Source organism: Pavona decussata, unplaced genomic scaffold (genome assembly GCF_977016875.1).
Source record: "Pavona decussata unplaced genomic scaffold, jaPavDecu1.1 SCAFFOLD_401, whole genome shotgun sequence".
NCBI lineage: Eukaryota > Metazoa > Cnidaria > Anthozoa > Scleractinia > Agariciidae > Pavona > Pavona decussata.
Genome location: NW_028145770.1, coordinates 148,760 through 172,150, shown reverse-complemented (window position 1 = coordinate 172,150; position 23,391 = coordinate 148,760). Strand labels below are relative to the sequence as shown.

The window sequence follows — 23,391 nt, the reverse complement described above, 5'->3', positions numbered from 1 at the left end:
GCGGCAGGCGTTTCCTTTCCTTCCCGCCCCTCCCCCCGCTCCTACTTTTTTGCTCCTTTTTATCCCAATGCCCTCCCGCGCTTACCCCGCTTGGCTTGAAGGAAACGGAAACGACTGCTACGCAGGCTAAGCAACGTGCTACTGCTGAAACGAAGCAATATAAGTAGCTAGAAAATACCATTAATTCAAAATGAAGCGGACTGAAGGATTTTCGAGAAAATAATTATGAAGATTTTCTCGACCTTGCTAAATAGGTCTTTTGTGTTAATATGTATTCTGGTTGCCAATGAAACTGATATTTCGATAGAATCCACTTTCTCTCCAAGGAAACATGGAAAATTAGTTTTACAAATCTTAAGCTCTCGCCTAAGTTCAGGTTGCGACGGTCAGATTTTAACCACACTGAGTCTAAATATCGGTTTGATATATAGAGAATAGTACATGACGGCGTGGAGATACGAAATTTCTCTTCGAGTGTTGAAAAATATTTCACGAGTGAGCGCAGCCAATTAGTGAAATATTTTTTAACACGAGAAGAGAAGCTTCGTAAGTGAGTAAGTAAGTAAGCAAGCAAGCAAGCAAGCAAGCAAGCAAGCAACCTAACCTCATTAACCTACAAAAAGAACTGCATAAAATACATCGAATGCATATGGATAATAAGACTTTATAATAAAATTTCGATATAACGCGCGCACTGATTGGTTGAAACAGCGTGCTTTATCAGAGTACAGATGCACGGAGCAGCGGTGTCACGCCATCAAGCCGTTTGTGAAATTCCCGGACTTCTCTCTCGGTTTTATATATTTATTATTATTATTATTATTATTATTATTATTATTATTATTATTATTATTATTATTATTATTATTATTATTATAATTTTTCGACTTAGACGTCTTTTATAACCTAGAAAACGTAAACGAGCTGGACATAGACCATCCTGTGCGCATATAAGGTAAAAAAAAAAAAAAACCAGTACAAATAACACGGTGATTGAAAGTGAGGTTTCCGAAGAAGTTAGCGACTAAAACACAGAGCCAAGTAGAAATATAAACAAACAGAGATTTGCAAACATGTCAACCGACGAAATGGTCGAAATTACATCGAAGGCAGAGACGATAAACACCAAAGATAGCATTAAATGGACAGCTCAAGTTTTAGAACGAAAGGTGTAAAAATGTCATAAGCTTAAACAAGTGTTAAAAGGTCCCCTAAACGCTCGTTAGCTATATTCTCGTACAAAAAGATCAAACAAAAAATTGAGAGAACTGAAAATTTAATTAGCTTACGAATACACAAATATATAAGCTTACAAGATCCTTACATTTTTGGTGCAAGTTCTATCACGCCGCATCATGGCCACCTCCGCTCACCGCAATGAAGCAAGCCTCAGGAATTACAACGCTCGCCCTTCGAGTGAACAACTTACAGCTTGTTCAGATATCCTCTCTGGAGCATTGAGTGGGAAGCCACAGCAGTCACAGCAGCCCTTTTCCCAACGGTGTCAACAGTTCGAACACTCCTCTTGCTCCCGTTAATTCGACTGTTGTTCATTCACAAAACACAGCGCAGCAGTTGATTTATTACCGGCCGCAAGCTTTAAAGCAGTTTGTTTTCGAATTGCCATGTTGATGACGTCCAGATTTTCACGAGCCACAAATCCACCTTATTTCAATCAACATTTTACTTTTCCATCCTGATTTTTGAAAGGGAAAACTGAAAAAGCGCTGACGCTACTGGCGTTACATTCGAACTGAACGAGCTGAGCAAAGTTTGTAAACTTTGATGCCTTGTTTTGACATGTCCGACAGCTGTCGTGTTGTTCATCCAATCAAGTCATTTGAAACATTCCAACAAGGATTGTGATTGGCTTATTTTAGCGTGCTTTATCAGAGTACAGATGCACGCTGGCGCCAGATCTGTTCGTTCGGAAAATGAAGTTGGTTTTGAAAATGAGGGTGAATGCGGGGGGAAATAAAAGAATTCTTTATCATAAAACAAATAAAGAAGCCTCGGCTGTGCTCTGTTCTGTTGCAAAGCACTTAGGAAGCAGCTAGAGCACTCAAGAAGTAGGGAGAAACACTCGACTACGTCTCGTGTTTTCCCCTACACTTCTTTCGTGCTCTAGCCGCTTCCTGCGTGCTTTACAACAGAACAGAGCACAGTCGAGGCTTCTTTATTTGTTAATTAAGGTGAAAGTGTGACAATGCAAAATGAACTTTTGTCATTTTTATGCACTAGTAAATCAGAATTCCCTAGATTTGGGATCAGACTGTACCTTTCTGTGAAATTTCGTAAAACTACAAGAGTCTTTAAAATAATCTGAGACAAAATTCCATAACACAGCGCCTCTATAACGAATATAATTTTTCATAAAATAGGTGGGAAATCGTGGGACAGCGGCTTTTTATATCCTCTCAAGTCATACGGACTGTTGGGCCATACAGCAAAATCTGAAATCGTTGATAGTATATTATCGCTATGTTGTAAAATAGTTTAACGAGACTAATACCCCATTCACACCAAGGCTTAAACACGCTTAAAAGCTGTTTAGTTAAACACAGTTTAAAATTGTTTCCTTCATGAAAGCTGATTTCGGATTTTTGTCGACACCAGATTTAGCACAAATGAAAGCATAAGTTAAAGTTTACTTGAATCCTATGCCAAAGCCAATTGTGTAGCTTTCTGTTACCAACTTTCAATTTGTTAAGCCTTGTTTAATTAAACATGTTTTGTTGGTGTGAATGGGGCTTTAGTTTATACAGATCATAAATCGAGTCCCATTGTGTGTGTTCCATAACTACTTCCGATGGTGTATCCATGTGGTAAATTAAAAATTAGCCTTCCAGCACGACATTGTAGTGCCTGCAGGGATTTAAAGTAGTCCATGTTGTTACAGCTTCCCCAGATAGTGATGCCATATGCCACAGAAGGGAGAATCACCTTAAAATATAGGTCAAGTAGAGATTTTCTCTTTAAGAAAGGGCACTTTTTCAATAAGTTCAATTTACAGACAAAGTTGTTCTTTAATTCTGTAAGATGTTTCTTCCAAGTAAGTTTTCGGTCTATAGCAATGCCCAGCAGCCTTGAGTGACATACCCATGCAACACTAACGTTACCAATGGCAATCAAAAGGTGTGGACCAATGAAGGATCCCCGGTGCAACAACATTGCTTCGCGTTTTGAAGAGTGTGGTGTTAACGAGTTAGTCACGCACCATTTGTTAAGCTTGTCAAGTGCATTGTTTAGTAGGTTACATGCTTCATCAACGGTTGATCCGATGCAGTGAACTGTAGTATCGTCAGCATAAAGGTAGAGATTGCCTGATACCACAGCCTCCGGCATGTCGTTGATGTACAAACTAAACAAACATGGGCCTAGCACTGATCCTTGTGGGATGCCGCAAGACACATTTACATGGCTCTTCCGACTGTGTGGAGTTTACAACCGTAACCTGTGTCCGGTGATTCAGATAATCTGTGAGCCAAGAAAGAAGATTGCCCTCGATTCCAAATTTCTTCAATTTATGTAACAGGGTTCTATAAGAAACGTGGTCAAAGGCTTTACGAAAATCAATAAAAGCGGCAATGATCACGAAATTATTATCAACAGCTTGTCTCCAACTTTCTGTAAGATGGGCGAGTTATAACTGGGTCGAGTGGCCCTTGCGGTAGGCCCATTGCCTCAAAAGTTTGAAAAATCACTGATATCTCTCCACATATGCAACAAATAAATCAAATAAAACCATGCATTTAAACCTCATTTATTACACCGCGTACCATTCGAAGCTTGCTATGTTTTCTGAACACAAACAAAACTCACCCGATAGCTTTCATGTCGGCCACTAGTGCCTCCCTATGAAATTGCGGTTGGAGATACTAGTATTCCTGCACATCTTGGTTTATAAACCAAAATACGCTCACCATTTGAATGTTACTGAACAGAAACAAAACTCACTCGATATAGCTAGTGCCTCCCTATGATCCTGCATTGGCGCTTGCTTGTCGGTTTCCCTTCTCTTCTCTCTATTGTTTGTTATTTCTTAAACGTTTTTCCCTTGGTTATACCGAAAACGTACTCGCAGAAGCTAACTGGGAAAAACGTGACTGAAAAACTATAATTTACGTTCATGCTCCTTCTTTAACTAACACACACATCAAAATGGGAAAAAAAGGTGGAAAGGAGATTGTTGTATTATTGCAAAACAATTCCTTACATTTGCACCTTCAGACAAACAGAGATTTTAAAAGACAAATACGGTATAAAGGTAATATTTACAAATAATCAAAAATGCACAACAAAAATAAAGGGAAAGTGCAAATAGCTGCCCCAATTTGGTGTTTGCTTTTTGGATTAAAAACACGTCTTTGCAGGAATACACAGGTACATCTTTCACCGCTTTTTATCAACAACAGCTAATTATAATTAAGAACGCTTGCATTAAAGCAATGTTTCTCTCGTTTCTTGCAACGGTTCTCTTAGCTACATACATGATTGAAAGCTAATAGAATATAGATTTCAATGAACGAATGGATATTGAACCTACCGCTCCGACAACAATATCAAAATTCGTGCCGTGGTTGTGATGTTTAAGTTCGTCTGTTCAAAAGCGGCTGTTAATTTTAATGTTTCTCCCGTTTGTTGTAACAAATCTCTCAGCTACCGTCGTGATTTGAAAGCTAATGGAAGGTAGATTTTAACTACCGAAGGTATTTTTACCATGCGAGCAGAGGCGTCTCGAAGGAAGATCGAAGGGCCTCTGCTCGCAGGGTAAGGTATTTTGAGCTCACTACGAGAAAAAGAATCGAAATTTGTGCCGAGGTTGTGATGTTTATATTTCTCTTTTAAATCGTGGCTAATTCTAATGTTGTACCCTTGCACAATTTCCGCACAGTTTAGGTCTAACACAAATCCTGACGGATGTTAGCTTTACAAGGTATATCATGAATACTACACACAAACGAGAGCAGTGACCCCCTATTTTGCTTTTGTAACTTTCGAATTGTAGTCAATATGCCAAGACGGCGATACGAATCCACGATGGCGGGGCCCAGGTGGCCGTCATCTTGTGGTCCTGACGTCACATCTAATCGTGTGACCCGACAAAATTCAAACTCTCTTTTGGACATCAGTGAAATATTTCTGGACATACCATAATTTACCCTGCAGGTTTCATTCCCACAATTTTTCTTCTTAACAAGTTATAGAGGTGTGTGCAGGATTGTTACTCCGCCCACATAATTAACATTTGCGTTTGCGACGTTTGCGGTCCTCGGTCTTCGTTTTCGGGGTCTTTATTTTTGATACTACCTGATCCTGTCTTGAATGGCAGATTATGACCAGCTTTTTAAAGACAAGTTCACTAAGTTTACTAAGCTGTCAAGTGGCACAACCAAAAGGCAAAGAAAACATTGTAGAAAATATCCTCGAGAACCAATTTTGCCCTCAGGGGAAAGGATTTGCCTGGTGAGTTTGCAGTTAGAACTTTCTTCTTCGTTATAACTGAAAAATGAACTGAGTTCTAGCAGATTTAAGATTTTATCATTTTAAATAATATTATCGTAAAAATATCAAAATCAGACCAAAGTCCAGAGTCCTTATGCTAAGGAAAACAATGACGTCCTTCCTGTTTTATAGCTCCCTTCCTGAATCAGTGAAATATACGTGGCTAAAAATATGGCCGGCCTATGAAACCATTTTTCTATCTTGTTTTCTTTGTTCAATTCGGTCACATTCAAAGCAGGTCACAGGAAGACTAGACTGAGAATTCCCCTTTGTAATTTAATTAATTTCAGCTGAAACTGACCCAATCGATGACAGACAGTGGGTGAAAAGAAATTTGCTTGAACATTGAACCTTAATCATTGACCTCGCCACATTATTACGTCATATTTAAAAACGTCACGGAGTCTACACAAAAAAAGAGAAACATTTTTTTTTTTAATTATACTTGATCACTTCAATAGTCTGATCATTAACACTATGTGTGAAAGCACACGCAAGGTCAAAGCCCAGCAAAAGAGTCGAATCTTGAAGGAAAAATTTTCGTTAAAACAACTACAGCGTTGCAATCCATAACGAGTCGAAAAGAACTCCCAACTGCCTGTCCTGAGCTAATTAGTTAAAAGACGAAAGGCGCAGTTTTCTTCCTAGCAGGTTAGTAAGCTAATATAATGGTCTATTGATTTTTAAGCTCTTTACTCAGAAACGCGTCGTTCTCGATGCAGGCACGTAAATGGAGGATCTTTAGACTATTTTTAGTAACACTGTGAAATCTTCGGACCAATGTCACGAAAGTGGAAACAATGGCTCTCTGAAATTTTCATTAAAACGACTATTCTTAGTGTACGGAAATTATTTCTAAAGAAATCGTGTATGGATTGCCATTTAACATGGAAATGAATGTCATCTTCAAAACGCCGTGCCAACCTTTTTCAAGTTCTTCCCAAACTGTGGCCCATTTATTAACTCAAGTGATCCCACCTCATTGACAATCTCTAAGGATTCGTGTACGAGCGAGGCGTAAAGTATACAACAGCAAACTTTTAATTAAAGCACCGAATAAATTTAACATTACATGTACCGGCCTATCAGAAAGACTGCCTTCATTCATTTAAAACGACTTCAACCTAAACGTAACCTTGTGACAAACACGATGCTCTCAACTGACGTTTGCAAAGTTTGTATCCGTATGCTCAGATACTTACCTTCGCGGTGGACACGAAATTCCAGCGGGCGCGATTAGACTCTCACTTCCGTCAAATAGTTATAAAAGGAACAAAAATACAGTTGAAATGACGACAATTTTTTTTTCTGCCAGAATGGCTATGCGTGATTAAATTCAAAAGGTTTTCAATCCAGAACAAGACATACGCAGACATAAAAGGCAAAGCCACGAATTCACATCTATTAGCAACTCAGAAACTAGTGGTTAATTTTTTGCTTGACACAGGTGAGCTAACAACAGCAAATTTTGTCAAATTTAGGCCGGATGCTAGCAAGAATTACAAACGAATCCGTCCAACCAGCGGCGAGTGCATTCATCTGCGAGCAAGCTAGAAATGGCAGGCTATTGTTTTCGGTCTATATAAGCTATACTCAGTTTATTAAATATCTCAGTTATAGTTCGAAGTCCAAAGTGATAAGTTTGCGCTTAGAAAGAACTTACTATGAGAGGGGGCGGTGCAGGAATTTATCGGAATTTTTTACTGAGGGATACATAAAACCCTTCTTAAAACCTTACCCTCTTTGAGACTAACGTACTCTAATGATTCGACTGATCTACCACCCTCCTTCCAGTAAGCGGTCCCTTCTGAGTGCGCCCCTTTGAGTACCATTGTGTTGATAAGGGCCCCTATTCCACTTTGCGCCCCCTTCAAATAAGCCATCTTACTGTATAAGGGTCCCAATTCATCCAATAAGCTTTCCCTGTTTCAATAATAAGCGCCTCCTATACTATGACATTACAAGATCAACCGCTGTTATTTGGCTTCTAACATTGAGGCTAATTCTATCTAATTCTCTCATAATTACTGCCGAGATATTGTCTGAGAACAGGCAAGGCGAAAGCGACTGAATTCGTATCGTTACCGGCTGTCGGTGTTACAATTTCTGCTGTTGTACATTTAAGTGCTTATTTACACTCCGTTGTTTACGCCAAAAGAAAAATTAGCGTCCCCGTGCCTATTAAGCACCCCCCCCCCCCCCCCCTCGTTTTTACAACCACCCTGATTGCACAATATATCGCCCTGGGCGATGAATCGTAACATTATATGAGATTGTCATTACCCAAGTTAGACACTGACCTGACCTTTGAAAATATTCCCTTATTGGCAAACTCTGTACCCTTAATCTTATGACACTGGCGGACTAAACATGCAAATTAAAGTAGCTCAATAATTATATTTTTTGGCGCGGAACCGATTATTAGGTATGTACAGGCCCGCAAATGATCCCGACCCGCAAATGATCCCCGGACGGGAAATGATCCCCAAATTGTACCGCAAATGATCCCCGGGCCGGAAGTGATTCTAATAAAATGTACCGCAAAAATGAAGGAATGGCCTGGACTCCATTGCCAGTTCACGGATATATGAGGAAAAGACAAATTCCTCAGGCTTTTATAACAACAATAAAAACCGATAAACGTACTGTGCTAAAAGACAAAATTAACCTGGCAATATTTAATTTTTGGACAAAAATAAAAGCTATTGATTTTAACGTGTCAGAATTCGCTCTTGCTTCAAGATTTTAAAACTCTGTTTTAGAAATGTTAGATAAGATACTTGACTTTTAAAACGAAATTGAATTTTTCTCCTTGATCTAGGTCGTGGCATTAATCTACTTTATGGCAACCCTTTCGACAGTCCAACATGTACATACGCTTAGGTGGCCCAACCTCAAGCTGTGAGCGATTATCACTTGTGCAATAGCTGTCACTGCGAAAATATGACTGTTTGTCATGGGAATATTTACGATCGGGTTTCAAAGTAGAAATACTGTTAAGTTCTTAATAAATATGACATCCCTTGCTTCTAAGAACTTTACAGTATTTCCACTTCCTAGGCCCGATTATAAAGTGCAATAGCGGTCACGGCGCAAGTATGGGAAAACATTCCCATACTTGCGCCGTGACGCTATTGCACAAGAGACCGTCACAAGATGATCATTGCTCACAGCTTGAGCTGGACCACCCGTGCACGTGAGATTTTTTTTTCGAGGCGTGAGAACAAGGAAACAATTCTCACTTGCGAAAGGGACAGCTATATTGGAGTGAACAGAGCTCGTAATTCAAACGAGGTTTTTGTGGGAAAATGGCGCGGTTGAGTTTGCTGTTTGCTCTTTCGCTTGCTTTCGCTTTTTATCCCAGTATTTACGGTGTAGGAGATAATGACAAATCTGACAAGGAAGAGAGAACTGAAAAGAAAACAGAGGTATTTTTTAAGTAAAGACTCATGTGTAATTTAACATGTATCAGCTGGATGAAATGTACTGATTGTGAAAGTGATTGACTGAAACACCTTTTTAAAGGTCTTTTTGAACATTTTCATTTTATGTTCTTTATTTCGGTTACGGTTCGGCTTCAGGTGGTTTAAGTTCAAAGCAGATGAGCTGAATACCCGTATAAATGTTTCCTTTACAAAAGCTGAAAAAGCGAAGTATGTTGGGGGGGGGGGGGGGTGGCTTTTTCGCCAAAAAAAGGGAATGTACCGTTGGGGAGGAGTGCGTGACGTGACGAGCCAAAAGAATGTCTGCGTACAGTGGGAGACTAGGCGGGCAACTCGTCCCACTACCCAAACTTTGTCGAGCATCCCCTGCCTCCTGTGTGTGTGTGTGTGTGTGTGTGTATGTAGAGCGGGGAGGTGGGGGGGGGGGGGTGTGAAAGGGTCTTGGAATGTACGCTGCGTTAGGTTAATCTGCTATCCATTGATTTTGCTGCACATTGTCTTTTCTGTTTTAGTTTTGTTGCGGGAATTTCTTTTTGGACGGGTCGAAGGGGGAAGACAGATACCCCCAATAAATCGTATAAACGGTGCATTTGTGGAAGAAAATCAGTTTTTCACAGGGAAACGAAGCAAAGGCATATCTTGCTTTTCATACAAAGGATAATAAGTCCCCCAAAAAGATAGAGAAAAAAGAGGGTAGGGAAACGGTTTCCTAAACGCTCCCCTCAAATAAAGAATGGTTCGTCCCGTTCAGAAACGCAAATCTTGAACACTTCGAGATGAGTCATTTCTTGATTACTTATTGTTATTTAATGAATTTTCTCCTTAGCCCCAGCGGAAAAATTTACCGTTGGACGATGACGTTTATGATGCACTTTTCAGTGTTTTAAGCGGAACAAGAATCTTCGCGGACTGGCCAAAGAAGTCTGAAGGGAACTTGAGGCAAAGAGTGTACCGGAAATGGAAAAGCAACCTGTATGAAGTAAAAGAAATCCACAATCCTATGGTTGGCTGCTCGTCGAAACGCATCGTATGCAAGGCATCAAATTGTATTGTTGTACGAAAGTCAGAAATCGCGCCAATTATAGTAACAACGTACAAAGAAACAAAAGGCGATGGTGCAAGAAAGTTGAAAATGCATGCTTCACATCATTACAGTGGCTTATCCCGCAGCGTCATTCAAACAAAATTGAATGCCATGAAGCAACCAAAAAACTGAGACCACTTTTTCAAAACAAGGCTCCCCTGAGACCAGTTAAAGCGTGCAGATAACAAGAGAGGCACCAGGTTGACCTTGTGAACATGGCGAGTATGCCAGCTACGATAGATGGTGACACGTACAAGTATATAATGTCTGTTATTGACATTTTTAGTAGATTTGTATTTCTGCGTCCTTTACAAACAAAAGATAGCGGACAACTTACTTGATATTTACAACGAACATGGTCCCCCAGAAATTCTACAAAGTGATCAAGGAAGAGAGTTCGAGGGTGTAGTGAAGGCCATATGCGAAGCTTTAAATGTGCGAATCATTAACAGTGCAGCATACAGTCCACAAACTCAAGGGAAAGACGAGCGCTCGCACAGAACCTGGAAGGAAAAAATCAAGTTTGACATTGTTAATTGTGAAAATGATCTTAATTGGGTGGAAAATCTCCCCGAGTACCAGACACTCTACAACGAATCATCACACAGCTCACTTGGCTTCTTAACTCCATTTGAAGTATATTTTGGTCGCCCCTCTAACAGACCAAAAAATAAACTGTTCCTTGGTGAAAAAACAGACTCTGAAGTTCCAGAAGAGAATGTTGATGAAGCCAACTATGATGATCCCACAGAGGAAGAGTTGAACAGTTTAGCAAGTGACCGAGTTGTTTTAAGGCAGAAAGCTTTGAAATCTTCTAATTACGCAGCGGAAAAAATGGTAAAAAGGAAATTGAAACGTCAGCCGCCTTCGCTGTATTATAAAGGAGAGTCTGTCTTACTCCGGATCCCTATATCAAAGAAATCTGTCAAAGAAAAGAAAACCTCGTTAAAAAACGGCTGCGAAGGCCGTATCATTGACGCCGATCATAATGTTCACAAATATAAAATTGAGTGCAATGATCCAGTCACAAGTAAGAACAAACAAGCTTGGTTTAAAGAAGACGACGTTACTTCGTTAACAAAAGAAGAGGAAAATAAGCGGTAACAAATCGCCAAAGAAAATATTCGTCAAAGTCGAAAGCGACAAGCTGAATGTGAAAGTCACTTTGAAACTGACAAAGTACGTGGGTTACTTCAAAAGGCAAGTCGGAAGGAGAGTGTTCTGGATGCAAGCATACACCAAATAATCTCTGGTGAAAAGTTAAATGGTGACACTATTAACTTCTACTTTGATTATTTAAATGAGAACTTTGCGGCACGATCGGAAGTAAACTTAGTCGGCTTAGGAAGCTCGTATTTGTATCCCTCTTTGGAGCGCGGAGGCGATGCCTATAGAAAATACATAGGCAATAAATCGTTGTGGGAGTATGAAAACATTATGATACCGGTACACTTGCCCCACGAAGAGCACTGGTTCCTTCTGGTTATAAGTATCCTGAACCTTTGTATTTATATTTATGATTCCGCTAGCTGCCATCCTGACTCGTATAAGACCGTCTTAGACACGATTAGGAACAAATTCATTAAAAATGAATGCGAGTTACTATCTTCTGAGGAAAGCGCACTTTTCCAGGAAAACAACTGGGACGAAGATTTCCCTATCCGCCCAAAGCAAAAGAACAAAACCGACTGTGGCGTTTTTACTTGCTTACTTGCTAAGCATTTGATGTCCGGTGAACAGTGTAATTCTGCTGATATAAAGCTGGATCACCCGCGCGATGAAATGGCAAGTGATTTGCTGAACCTTGCGACATCTGAAACAAGATCTGAAACCGACAGATTTCAGGATTTCCCTGAAAGCCTACAGTGGATGTTTGGAGACGATGCCAACCAAAATGAATCGCCAAAAAGTAAGCTTGACAAAGACGTCACCAGTGCTGGTCTCAGTTACCGTCAGCCACCGACACCGAAAGACGGCAACTGCTTATTTCATGCAATAAGCGACCAACTTAAGCGTATGGGAAAGCCCCCACAGACAGCATCACAACTTCGCACTGATGTGGAAAGCTTTCTCAAAAGTAACCCAACCACTCCCGACGGCATTCACTTCAGAGAATTTGTGAATCATGGTGGATGGGAGACGTACCTTCGACGAATGTCCATGGATGGCGAGTGGGGCGATTATATTGCCTTACTAGGCCTGGTGGACATGCTTGATATTCCGGTTGCTGTGGTGTCTAGCTTAGGAGAAGAAGGCTTGCACATAATTTATCCAAGTAAGCACACTAAAAAAGAAGCAGATTTCGACAACATTGCTTTGGTGGGCCATGAAGCTGAAAGCCACTTCCATAGCCTTCTGCAAATAGACGCAGTAACAATGGATGTAGTCGAGGAATTAAAATTGAAGTATGGCGAAGGAAGAATTACAGAAGATCAAATTTGCCCAAAATGCGGGAAAAAGTTTGACAGCTATTCCTCAGGCGTCTATGAGGGAGAAAATGGGCTTCTGCAGGTCTATGCCAACGACAGTGTGTTTTGCGAAAATTGTCTACAGGAAGACTGGGAGTCGTATTAGCTCGAAATGATATTAGCCCATTTACGCGATGACATCAGTTTTGGACGACTGAGATAAGTTATGCTTAAAGTGCCCTTGCATGATTATTATTATTATTATTCTTTTTTTTATATTTTTATTTGTATATGAATGAACACATACCGCAAAGAAGTTCTGAGAATTTGAATGAAACGCGTAAATTTAGGTGAGAAAATAAATAAAATTAACACACGGGCACTTTAAGACTAAGATCCGATTAAGAACAAAAGGCGACGATAGCGGGCGAGATTTGACGGCCATCGCAAGCGCTTTCACCAATTTAAGGTCTAGTCACCATTAAACAGGCAATTCAATTTCAGTCTTCTTTTCTTAAAAAAATTTGCTAAAGTCATCAGTGACCTACTTCTTAATTTTTGTTGTGTTTGCCTAGAGCATTTAAATTCTCGTCTCCTCTTGTTCTCATTTAATCTTGGGTTTCACAGATGTATCGAAAAAATAACAAAAACAAAAACAATTTCAATGGACTTATTTAATATTTGTTCCAGTTAACGGCCTTTCGGTTGTACAGTTAAGATTCATTTCGTACTTTTAGCCCTATTTGAAAAAAAAAATAGGATTTTCGTACAATTCGTACCTTTTTTCGGCGTTGTAATCGTACAAGTTAAAACAGATACATGCATGTTCCAGTTTATAGGACAATTGATTTTTTTTGCACTAATTTTTAATTTTTGTAATTTTTAAACTAGTAAAATTTGCATGCAAATCGTTTAAATAAAATTATTGTTGCGTTATAAGAAAAAAAAAAATGAAGTATATAAAGTTTAAATACAATGTCCAAATTCCCGAGTCCATTCCATTCTACAATTATTGATGAGGCGACCATATCCGGTCGGGGATCATTTGCGGTCCAATTTGGGGATCATTTCCCGTCCGGGGATCATTTGCGGTCCAATTTGGAGATCATTTCCGGTCCGGGGATCATTCGCGGGCCGGGATCATTTGCGGGCCTGTACAGGTAGTTTGGTTCATATTAAACGTCGGCTTTTACCGAATGCAAATGAGTGCGACTCTGCATGCAAGTTGCGCGTGACATCTGAATTGGCAGGTTCGATTTGTCATATCACGAACCCGACAGAAGAACTGCACTAATACAAAAGTCGAATTTCTACCGTGTCAAGTCATTACACAGTAGAATGCCGATTTTTCGAACCTTCTAGGAGTTTGATTCCAAAAATTGGGGGTAAAAATCTGACCAAAAAAAACCAAGGGAAACAACTTTTGGTTCGAATAAATGTATGAGGACTGGTTTACGCAGGATTAAATATGTCCCGAGAGGGGCGGGGGTTGGGTACTCACCTATATAAGCTATATAGGTATGTGCCGCCCCAAAGGGAATGGTTTTTGAGCCGTTTTAGTCTTAAAACGGGTATAGATTTTGACCATTATGGTCTTAAATCGGGTATGGTTTTCAAGAGAACCGCGAGAGCGTATAAACGTATTTGTCTTCTCAACTTCTCAACTCCAAAGGAATAGTAGAGAAGAGAAGTATCCAAAATATATCATTCAAGCTGGATTTTCTGGTGAATTTTACCAATTCTTGACTTCAGCGCTGATGCGAAGCTTAATTACGCTACAAGCCAGGTCTGAAAACGGTATTGATTTTAAAGGCCAGCTCTGAAAACGGGTGTTGAAAATGGCATGTTTTGGTCTGAAATAGGGTCAGGATTTGGAAAGCGGGGCAGCACATCCCTACCGAGAATTCCGAGTAATGCCCCCCATTCCCCGGGCCCTGGGAATATGGCGTCTTTGCGATGGACAAATGCGAGCAAAATACGACGTTGGAATGGACAGTCGAACTTTGGCCGAACTCATCACGAACTCAATAGGGTTAAATTCGTGCCACAACAGTCAGATTTAATTTTTATTTTTGTATTTCACGTGACATCAAGCAACGTTTTAAATTTCTTGGTAACATTGAACAATCTGAAAAAATGTTAATATTTGTTCGAATGAGAAAAACTATTGAAAAATGTTATTCTGCCGACAGAGAGGAGGAAGAAATTTCAGTATAATTACTTGTACTTCGGCTAGGATATGATCCAGGGCTAGATTACATGTAACACAGCACACAAGATGTCGTTTTGTCCCACAATACAGATCATATATTGATTGCTTTGACCTTATCATGTGAGCGGTTTATTCAGACAATTATCATAGGAAATTACCATAGTTTCCAGTTTAATCTTGTAATCATAAACAAGATCAGCGTGCGCACACGTGCAAGGCAAGGTGTTTTCGGACAAACATTTCCTTCAGTATCACACAAGCAGCATTCTCTGCTCGCATGCGACAACACGTCAAGGTACAAAGTGCGCGAGCTCTGAATGTTTTGGACTTTTGGCCTACACTTTAGTAAGAACTAAGAATGTAAGATACAACGTGAATTTGCATGCAATAATGGTCCTTCACCCCAAGAAAGGAACCCGAACATGAAAAGTATGAGGGACCCGTTTAAGGCCTACGTGACAACAGCTTGGTTAACTTGAAGTGAGCACAACTAAATTTGTCATTCAATAGTGTAATATATTTCTGTGTAAAATTTCTTATTGATGTACGATATTTCTTATATCGTCCTAATAATTTATTTTCATAATTCCTCAACATTAATTTGTCGTGCCACCACAGGTAGCCCAAGCTCGAAATATGAGCGCTAGTTACGCAACGGTTGAAAAATATAAGGATTTGTATGGGAGAAAAACGGTTTATTTTAGAGGCTAAAAATATGAACGAATTTTTAAATAAAAATCACCCACCTTACTTCTCTTGTGTATTTCTTGCCTCCTATGAGGTTTTTAGGGCGATTTAGCGCGATTCCATTGAGTTTTAGTTCCATCGCTCTCTCTCTCTCTTAGTTCCATGACTTCCATCGCTCTCTCTCTCTCTCTATAAGGATATATATAGAGAGAGCACTGGGCACTGTTGGAATTGACTGATGCATTATCCCGTTTATTCCTCTCTTCGTTAAAACGGACGCAAGATCTCAGGTTGTCGTTTGGTTTCGTTCCATCGCTGCGCCGTGTTTCGTTCTCTAATCATTTTTCTGCACTTTAATACATGTATGGCCCAAGTCCCCGTAAATCCCGAGGCTCGGTCGTTTTTGGCGGCTGTGCATGAAGCTGAAAATTATCCCGCTCCCGTGCACGTGGCTGCGGCTGCTCCAGCTCCTGATGAAAACAATGCTGTCCCTGCTGCTCCACTTGTGGCTCAAAGGTTACATTTTTATTTCTTGTTTTGGTGAGTTTCCAGGTGTGTCTTATCGTAGTTTCGATTTTTCCGCTTCATTTTCTTTTATGCTTGCGTTTTTTCACCCGCTATGCCTGGGCACGTTCTCGGTTTGCGAGTTCCAGGCGTGTGTTACTTATCTGTGCGTGTCGCTTGTTGTTTGTCTGTGAGGAAAATTTATTTTTCAAGACAAATTCTGTTTCCGGGAAGGTCTGGGTGACCAGTTTTTTTTTTTTTTTTTTTTTTTTTTTTTGCTGCTCGCGTCTGTGCGACAGGTTTTAGTAAGCGCCGCCTTGGAACCGTGTTCTTGGTGTCTTTGTATGGAGATTTACATGTGTGATAATTTTTATAACGGCGGTTTAGTTTCTCGTCTGCGTGACGGACGGCCTTTAATCCTTTTGTCTGTTTTATAGTGTGGCGTCTGTGTGGTGAGCCTGTGTGACTGATGTCGTTTGTCTGTGTGACGAGTTTATCCTTTCGTGTCTTCGTGTCCAGTGTTGTCACGACGTCTGTGTGACGGATTTCGTTTGTATGTGTGACGAGTTTATCCCTTTGTGTCTTCGTGACTAGTGTTGTCACCACGTCTGCGTGATGAATCTGAGTTACGGATGCCGTTTGTCTGTGTGACGAGTTTATCCTTTTGTGTCTTCGTGACTAGTGTTGTCACGAAGTCTGTGTGACGGATGTCGTTTGCCTGTGTGGCGGGTTTATCATTTCGTGTCTTCGTGACTAGTGTTCAGTGTCACGGAGTCTTTGTGACGGATGTCGTTTGCCTGTGTGACAAGTTTATTCTTTCGTGTCTTCGTGACTAGTGTTGTCGCGAAGTCTGTATGGTGAATCTGTGTGACGGATGTCGTTTGTCTGTGTGACGAGTTTATCCTTTCGTGTTTTTGTGACTAGCGTTGTCACGACGTCTGTGTGGTGAGTCTGTGTGACGGATGTCATTTGTCTATGTGACGAGTTTATCCTTTCGTATTTTTGTGACTTGTGTTGTCACGGCGTCTGTTTGTCTGTTTTCTTTCCCATAAGCTAACCGCTGGTAAGCCTTCGAAGGGGTTGTCTAATACCCTTAATTGCTCTTTCCCTGGACGGGGTATTTTGGGGCTGCTTCACGGTTGGCTTTTCCCCTTTTCTGCAATTTTTTAGATAGGCTTCTGTTTCTTTTGTTTTTCCTTGTGTAGGCCTCACTCTGTTTGGAGCCTTGTGACGATTTTCTCCCGGATAAGGTATTACTTTATACTATCCAATAGTGTTATTGGAAAGGGGAAAGGCCACGCGCTGCAGGCTCTAGTCAAATGTTGCCAAGCTCTTAGGGCGTTCCGTTGGCTTGGTAGATCAATATGACGATTTAGCAAAGATTTTACAGCCCGGACATCCAGCTGAAGTTTTGGCGTCTACTTCTTGTTCCTCACCCGATGTCCCAGGCACGATATCCTGATATCCTCGTATAGACTCCTTTTCACGAACTTAAGAGTTTCAAGCCAGTCTTTACATAAACTTGACATAATTTTTCTTGGACTCTTATCATTTGTTCTAGGATTGTTTAAAAATGTCAGCAATCAACGTTTTTGAGTTTTGGGGAGAGTTGCGTGTTCTCTATGTGTTTTCCTAGTTCTCACGGTACTATTTATTTGCCTGTGATTCTCGTGAAGTGGCTGCCGTAGGGCTCGTCTCTTCCCATAACGTATCTCAGCCTGGGGCGTTTGAGAGTGGGGGCTCCCGGTGAGAATCTATTACGAATTGCATTATTTGCAGTCAGAATGAAATACAGGGGAAAACGACGTTTGTTAAGTAGCATACCTTGTTCTTCATACCGATGCTTTAATTCCCGGGCTTTAATCCTTACCTTTTCACCTTCGATTTAGAGACAGAAACCATTTGTACATTGATTATCTCAATACTAACCGTGAGTCAAATATGCATCTGTGTCACCCCGGGTCATGATGACGCTAAAAGATCGCAATTTCCGTAATGGTCGTCGTGAAGGCCACATTCAAGTGCTCTACGTTTTCAATCAAATCTTGTGGTGATCTGCAGTGGCATTGTACTAAAACGCGAACTTTTGCAAGCATTTTCCGTCATCATTGTTCAAGTCCGGATATTTACAGGTTTGGACAGAAATGATTTAAAGTAGTCATTAGGAATTTCCGAGATACTTCTCTTTATGAACGCTTAAGTCTTATTTTTAGTCATTTGTCTTACATCCGCGATCTTGACCCGTCGTTTGGTCATATACAAAGTCTTATGCATTCTCTCTTGGACAATCGCGACACAAAAAAAGGAAGAAAGAAAGAAAGAAAGAAAGAAAGAAAGAAAGAAAGAAAGAAAGAAAGAAAGAAAGAAAGAAAGAAAGAAAGAAAGAAAGAAAGAAAGAACGCGACCGATCACTTAACTCGGCGCCTCACGGCCCGAGTAATTATTTCCTTTCCTCTTAAACAATTAAAAAAGTATAAGTATGCGGAAAGATAGACCATCGTTCTAGACTCCCAGGTATGATACTGTTTTTGTTCTGTCCAGTCTCTTTCAGGACTGGCATCTATTGTAACTGCTTAAAATTGTAAAGTATCTTGCCACAGGGTCAGTCTCAAACATACCCTGAAGAAGAAAGGCCGTGCCTTTCGAAATATTAGAAAATATACTTTCCTGACCGTGAAATCAGCCTTGCTTTTTTTTTTTAGATTATTTGATTTACAATGGTAATAGTTGTTGCCTGGAAACCGATGACTGAAAAAATTAACTTTGATCGTATGAAATAATGGAGTAGTATGAAGGAGATAAAATTTTATCTTCTATGCGAGATTGTAATTTCAAAACTTCCACCCTGACTACAGAAAGACTGCTGGGAGCCTCCTTAAGCCTGAAGATCCACATGGTCATTCAACTGACCTGTTTTCTTTTGCAACAAGATCCAACAGGAGCTTAAAGCACAAGAGTAAAAAAAACGCCTATATTGTAAACCAACAGTATGTTGTTTATAAGTTCAATGTGACTTGTGCAATGCAAGTTATGTAGGGTATACACTCAGGAGATCAGGCACTTGCACCTTAGCGCGGTCATCTTCCCGCATTGGCAAGCACCGTGCTATGGTGACAAACACTGTATTGTTTGATTGTTTAGTGCGTAAAATGTTGCTAATTAGAGAATTGACACCATCTCCTAATTTGCGTTACACTGCATAGTTCTTTAATTTACTATGTTAATCTTCAGTGAACTGTTTCTGACAGCTTGAAAATGGTACATGGCGAGTCGAGCCGAAGCGTCTTTCGTTTTGATCTTTGACTTTTACTTGCTTGTATGTTACACAGCCTTTGCTTATTTATTGATTTATTTATTTACTTGAAGGAGATCTTCCGGATTGATGACACGCATCTACGTGCAGGGATGGGAATGAAAATGTATTTGCGGCTGATCGCTGTTGTTGTGACTGTTGTACTGTGGAGTAAGTTTCTCTTCTTTTATCTGTGATAACCAAGGTTCCAAATGTAACTGAACGAACTGCAACATTTTACTGCTTCCTTCTTTTACTGTCAAGTTGAAATAAGATTTCCGTTGTGTAAACATCATAAGGTGTCCAACCTTGCTTTGGAGTATCCATTCTTATCACTCTGTCTCACTTTACCAATGTTTTCTTTGCTTTAGCCGGCTCCTCTAGGGGACTATGTCCAAGCCCTCCCTTGACGTATGCCTCAGTTGGTGATAATGTGACTTTGTGTTGGAAAATTCCAAAAGAAGCGAACACAACCCAGCTTAAGTATTTCACGATCCAGGCTTTAAAAAGGCCAGTTCAACAGGAAATGCAGAAAGTTGCCTCAGCACGGAAGGACGGACGATTTCTCAAGGCATACGACAACCATCATGATGGCGTGTACAAAGGCAGGGTCATAGTACATGCTGATCTGCAGGCCAGATTACTGTTTCTAAAAATTTCAAATTACTCCAGAAAGATGGAGAATGTCTACTGTGCATTGTATAATATGTCTGAAATCATTGATCTGCCCACGTGTCATTCCGATGCTCTATTTCTTCGAAATAGCGTTGGTAAGTTTTGTTGTAGTTGGTTGGTGATGAGACTACAATACTTGCAAGAGGGAAGGGGAGGGGGAGGGGGGTGTGGAGGGAAAACATCGGTATATTAGTAACAGGTGGATGTGAAGACTTTCCTGGTACAGTCAACTCCCTGTCCGTAATAGCGGAAATTTATTTCAGTCAATCGTCTGTAATTTATTTTTGCCGGAGATTTAGCTACTGTCCATACTATCGGGGTGTCCGTAATAGCGAGGTGTCCGCAAGGCGCGAGTGGATTGTATGCAGTTCTGTTGGAATACTTAATTCTGCAATTCCGCCGCCATGCATAATCCGTCCTGTTCTACCTCCCCCCTCCCCCACCCCCCCCCCCCGCACTTTAAACCGACCATCAATTCCTTCGTCTCTGAGTCCAGCCGTCTGCCTGTCCAGACATTCGTTTGTTTGTTCCTTCATTTACACGTAGCTAAATTTGTTATTTGTTTATTTTGTCATTTACTTAGCCAGTTGTCTATTTTTAGATGAAGAAGAGCGATAAAAAGTGACACGTGTGACGTTCCGATGACCCCATGTCGACTCATTATCATTTGATAACGACGACATGGAGTCGGAGAAACGTCATCTCACTTTTTATGGCTAAAAGTTGTCTTAAGGGAGGCGGCAGTCTAAGTTTAAAAGCAGTCAGTGACTCTGCTTCCCTTATCGCGGGGTCTAATCTGTTCCAGATTTCTGAACCAGAATTAGCTGATGACCAATGAACCCCATTTTTTATTGGCAGTGAATTTGGGGATATTAATTCTATACCTGGTATAATAACCGTGGCTCTTTAAGTTATCTATTCATATACTTATTTATTTGCTTTTTCTTTTTTTCATCTTTATTTTTAAAAGTTCCTTCTTTACGTTTTTGCCAAAAGGGTTTATCTCCGACCGTTTTCTTCAAAGTTCAGCATCAATGTTAATATACATTTTGCTCAACATCCGTTGCAGATTCTAGACCTCAAATTCTCTCTAATATCACTACAACTAATGGCTTTGGTAACAATACCTCAGCGACTGACGCAAACTCAACAGAAATCCCTGCACAGCCAACGTGGCCATCTAAAGGTAATGAAGTAATTTGTAAGACAATGTCGGTCAATATATCATCTTTCCACTGTTTAGCTAGTCTATCTCTGAAAAGACGAAATTCAACGGATCTCTTTCTGTTGAATCAATTGGTCATCATTTAAAGATTCTTTTTCTCAACATCTTAAGGCTTAAAGGGACTCACCCCAGGCGCATGTGCGCGTTGATGAGAAGCTCTTTGAAATCGTTGGCCCAACTTTTTCAAGTACCGTTGGAGAGTTCAGGAAGCTGTTTTTATCTGTTTGAATCGCGTTGACCTTCGAAGAGTTAGTTGAATTTTTTAATTACAAAACACAAGTACTGAAGCGCCGAGGAGTGCGAAAGAGGACATGTTGTTAGACCCCCAAAAAGTCGTATTAGGCTAAACGTGAACACCAAAAGGTCCAACTGGATGTAATTCAGAACATAAGGATCTACATAAATGCACTAACAAAATCCTTACCAAAACCTTAAACTACAGCAATATAAGATATCAAGTTCTAATATGTTTAACCATAGTTACTTGAGGGACTAGTTGTGAAAGCTTGCCATGAAAACAATGGTGCTGCAGTTTATGTTGGAAGGGGAGCGACCCTGCACAATCCCTTGTTTCAACGTTCACACCACAGTTGAATATCTTAGCAAAAACATTTCGATTGGTCAGTTGCTCCAACACATTCCAAATTCTATTGTTGTTTGTGCAGGGTTAACGCCAAAAAAGCAAACAAAAACATAAAACAAAGAAGTTTGTCAGGTTTCATAACCACTGCCTTCAATTAACTATGGTTAACACTGGTTATTCTGAAAACTAAGTTGATTTTATCGATAAAAGCCGAAGAAAAAGGCACATGTTGGTCGTCAGTTGTTTGCGCTCTGATGGTTGATTGACAACTGAAGTTGAGAATGGCCAGGCCAGGCCCCTTTTATACCGGAACTTCCTGTTTAAAACCTTGCCATGTTCAAAGTTGATAACAGTGGTGCTGCAATAGGCCATTTTCACTATGGCGTCATTTTACTACAACTACCAGAATCCTTCTGTTTTTTGTTTTCTCATGCTAATTAGAGCTAGTTTTCTTTGTTGTCCACTCGGATTACAAACTTTGAATTTGAAAAGGAAAACGAAATGAATTCTGGTAGTTGTAGTAAAATGACGCCATCATGAAAATGGCCTATTTAGGTTGGAAGGGCCGCGACCGTGCACAAACCTTTGTTTTAATGGTTACACTACAAATGAATATTTTAACAGGAACGTTTCTATTGGTCATTTGCCCCAACACATTTCAAAAGCTATTGTGGTTTGTACACGGTCAAGGCAGAAAATGCTAACAAAAACATATAACAAAGAAACTTGTTTGGCTTAGTTCATAGCCTTTCTCCTATATTAACTTTGTTTTTACTAAATACGGTGTGGCGAATACATTAATTCGTGAACCCACATATCTCAACTTTATCAAAGTGTCACACAAACTTTGAGTTGTGCCATTGCATATTTATATAAATATCTACTAGGCTCATCAGGTCTTTAGAAATTTCCATGATTGACAATCATGATAAATACGGATAAATACGGTAACTGCGGTAAATACGTCGCTATTTTATCATGAAACTCAAACCCCTAAGAGCATCTTTCCACCTTCAATCTGCACCCGGTAACTGATGCCATCCGTGGTTTGCGTCCTTCGTCTGGAATCCCTCTTATAGGGGCAGTGTCAGGTATTTTTGTGTCAATTTGAATGGCCAAACAGCATATTGATATCGATTGACACCCTAAAATAATCGTTAAGTTTTGTTAACAATAACTATACTATATTAATAATGTTTGGCACCATATGGCTCGGATGGAAATAGATCGCAACTTGAAAAAAAAATTTCAAGTTCTCCCTGTGTATTTTAGAGAAATCGATTAAAACCGATTATAGTTTGTTCTTTCTCGGAGGAACCCCTTAAAATTTTATATTCCGATGTTTCTGAGAGTAGTTTCATGTTAGAAAATACTCTGGAGCAGTTTTGACTAAAATGCAACAAAGTCGACTTGACAGCGCCCCTTTAACCTACCGTCGATCACTATTTGATTTTCAGGAAGAACTGACGCTCGTGGAGGAGAAAGCTACCGCACCGAACTTATCATCGTCAGTGGTCTGCTTGGTGTAGTTTTGGTAGTTGTCATCTGCATTGTGATTTGGTACCGAAGGACACGGCCGAGTAAACGAAAAAGCGCCCGCGGCCGTGGGAGGAAAGAAGAAAAGTGGGAAACTGTATTTATTGATTGAACACCAGTATTTTGTAATTAGTAAATATTTGCAATTCAATATTGATTTGCTAATGCATTTTCTGTCAGTGTATGTTGGCGTCATTCAGCAATGTTTTAAACGAAAAACTAAGTTTTTGTGGCTTC

General features: G+C 40.1%; 1 protein-coding gene, 1 long non-coding RNA gene and 1 pseudogene across 5 annotated transcripts in view; 2 read left to right on the top strand and 1 right to left on the bottom strand.

The window, feature by feature from the left end:
• The window catches only part of LOC146451097 (uncharacterized), a 21,649-nt gene extending 4,782 nt beyond the window's left edge, over window positions 1-16,867 (bottom strand). For both annotated transcript variants that reach the window (XR_014860106.1, XR_014860105.1), the window contains exon 1: window positions 15,399-16,867. This is a non-coding gene — a long non-coding RNA (uncharacterized LOC146451097). The remainder of the gene's footprint in view (window positions 1-15,398) is intronic.
• LOC146451096 (uncharacterized) lies at window positions 5,311-23,391 on the top strand. Of its 3 annotated transcripts, none has more exons than XM_085099573.1 (5): window positions 5,311-5,466; window positions 19,210-19,306; window positions 19,507-19,905; window positions 20,880-20,996; window positions 23,076-23,391. In XM_085099573.1, the coding sequence occupies exons 1-5, from the start codon at window positions 5,326-5,328 to the stop codon at window positions 23,264-23,266; spliced, it is 945 nt and encodes a 314-aa protein (XP_084955699.1). In that variant the 5' UTR covers window positions 5,311-5,325; the 3' UTR covers window positions 23,267-23,391. The 3 variants fall into 3 exon arrangements, with proteins under 3 accessions (XP_084955699.1, XP_084955701.1, XP_084955700.1); XM_085099575.1 differs by lacking the exon at window positions 5,311-5,466 and adding an exon at window positions 5,945-6,160 and having other exon boundaries at window positions 19,213-19,306; XM_085099574.1 differs by lacking the exon at window positions 5,311-5,466 and adding an exon at window positions 5,946-6,156.
• Window positions 9,365-12,760, top strand: LOC146451098 (uncharacterized; annotated as a pseudogene).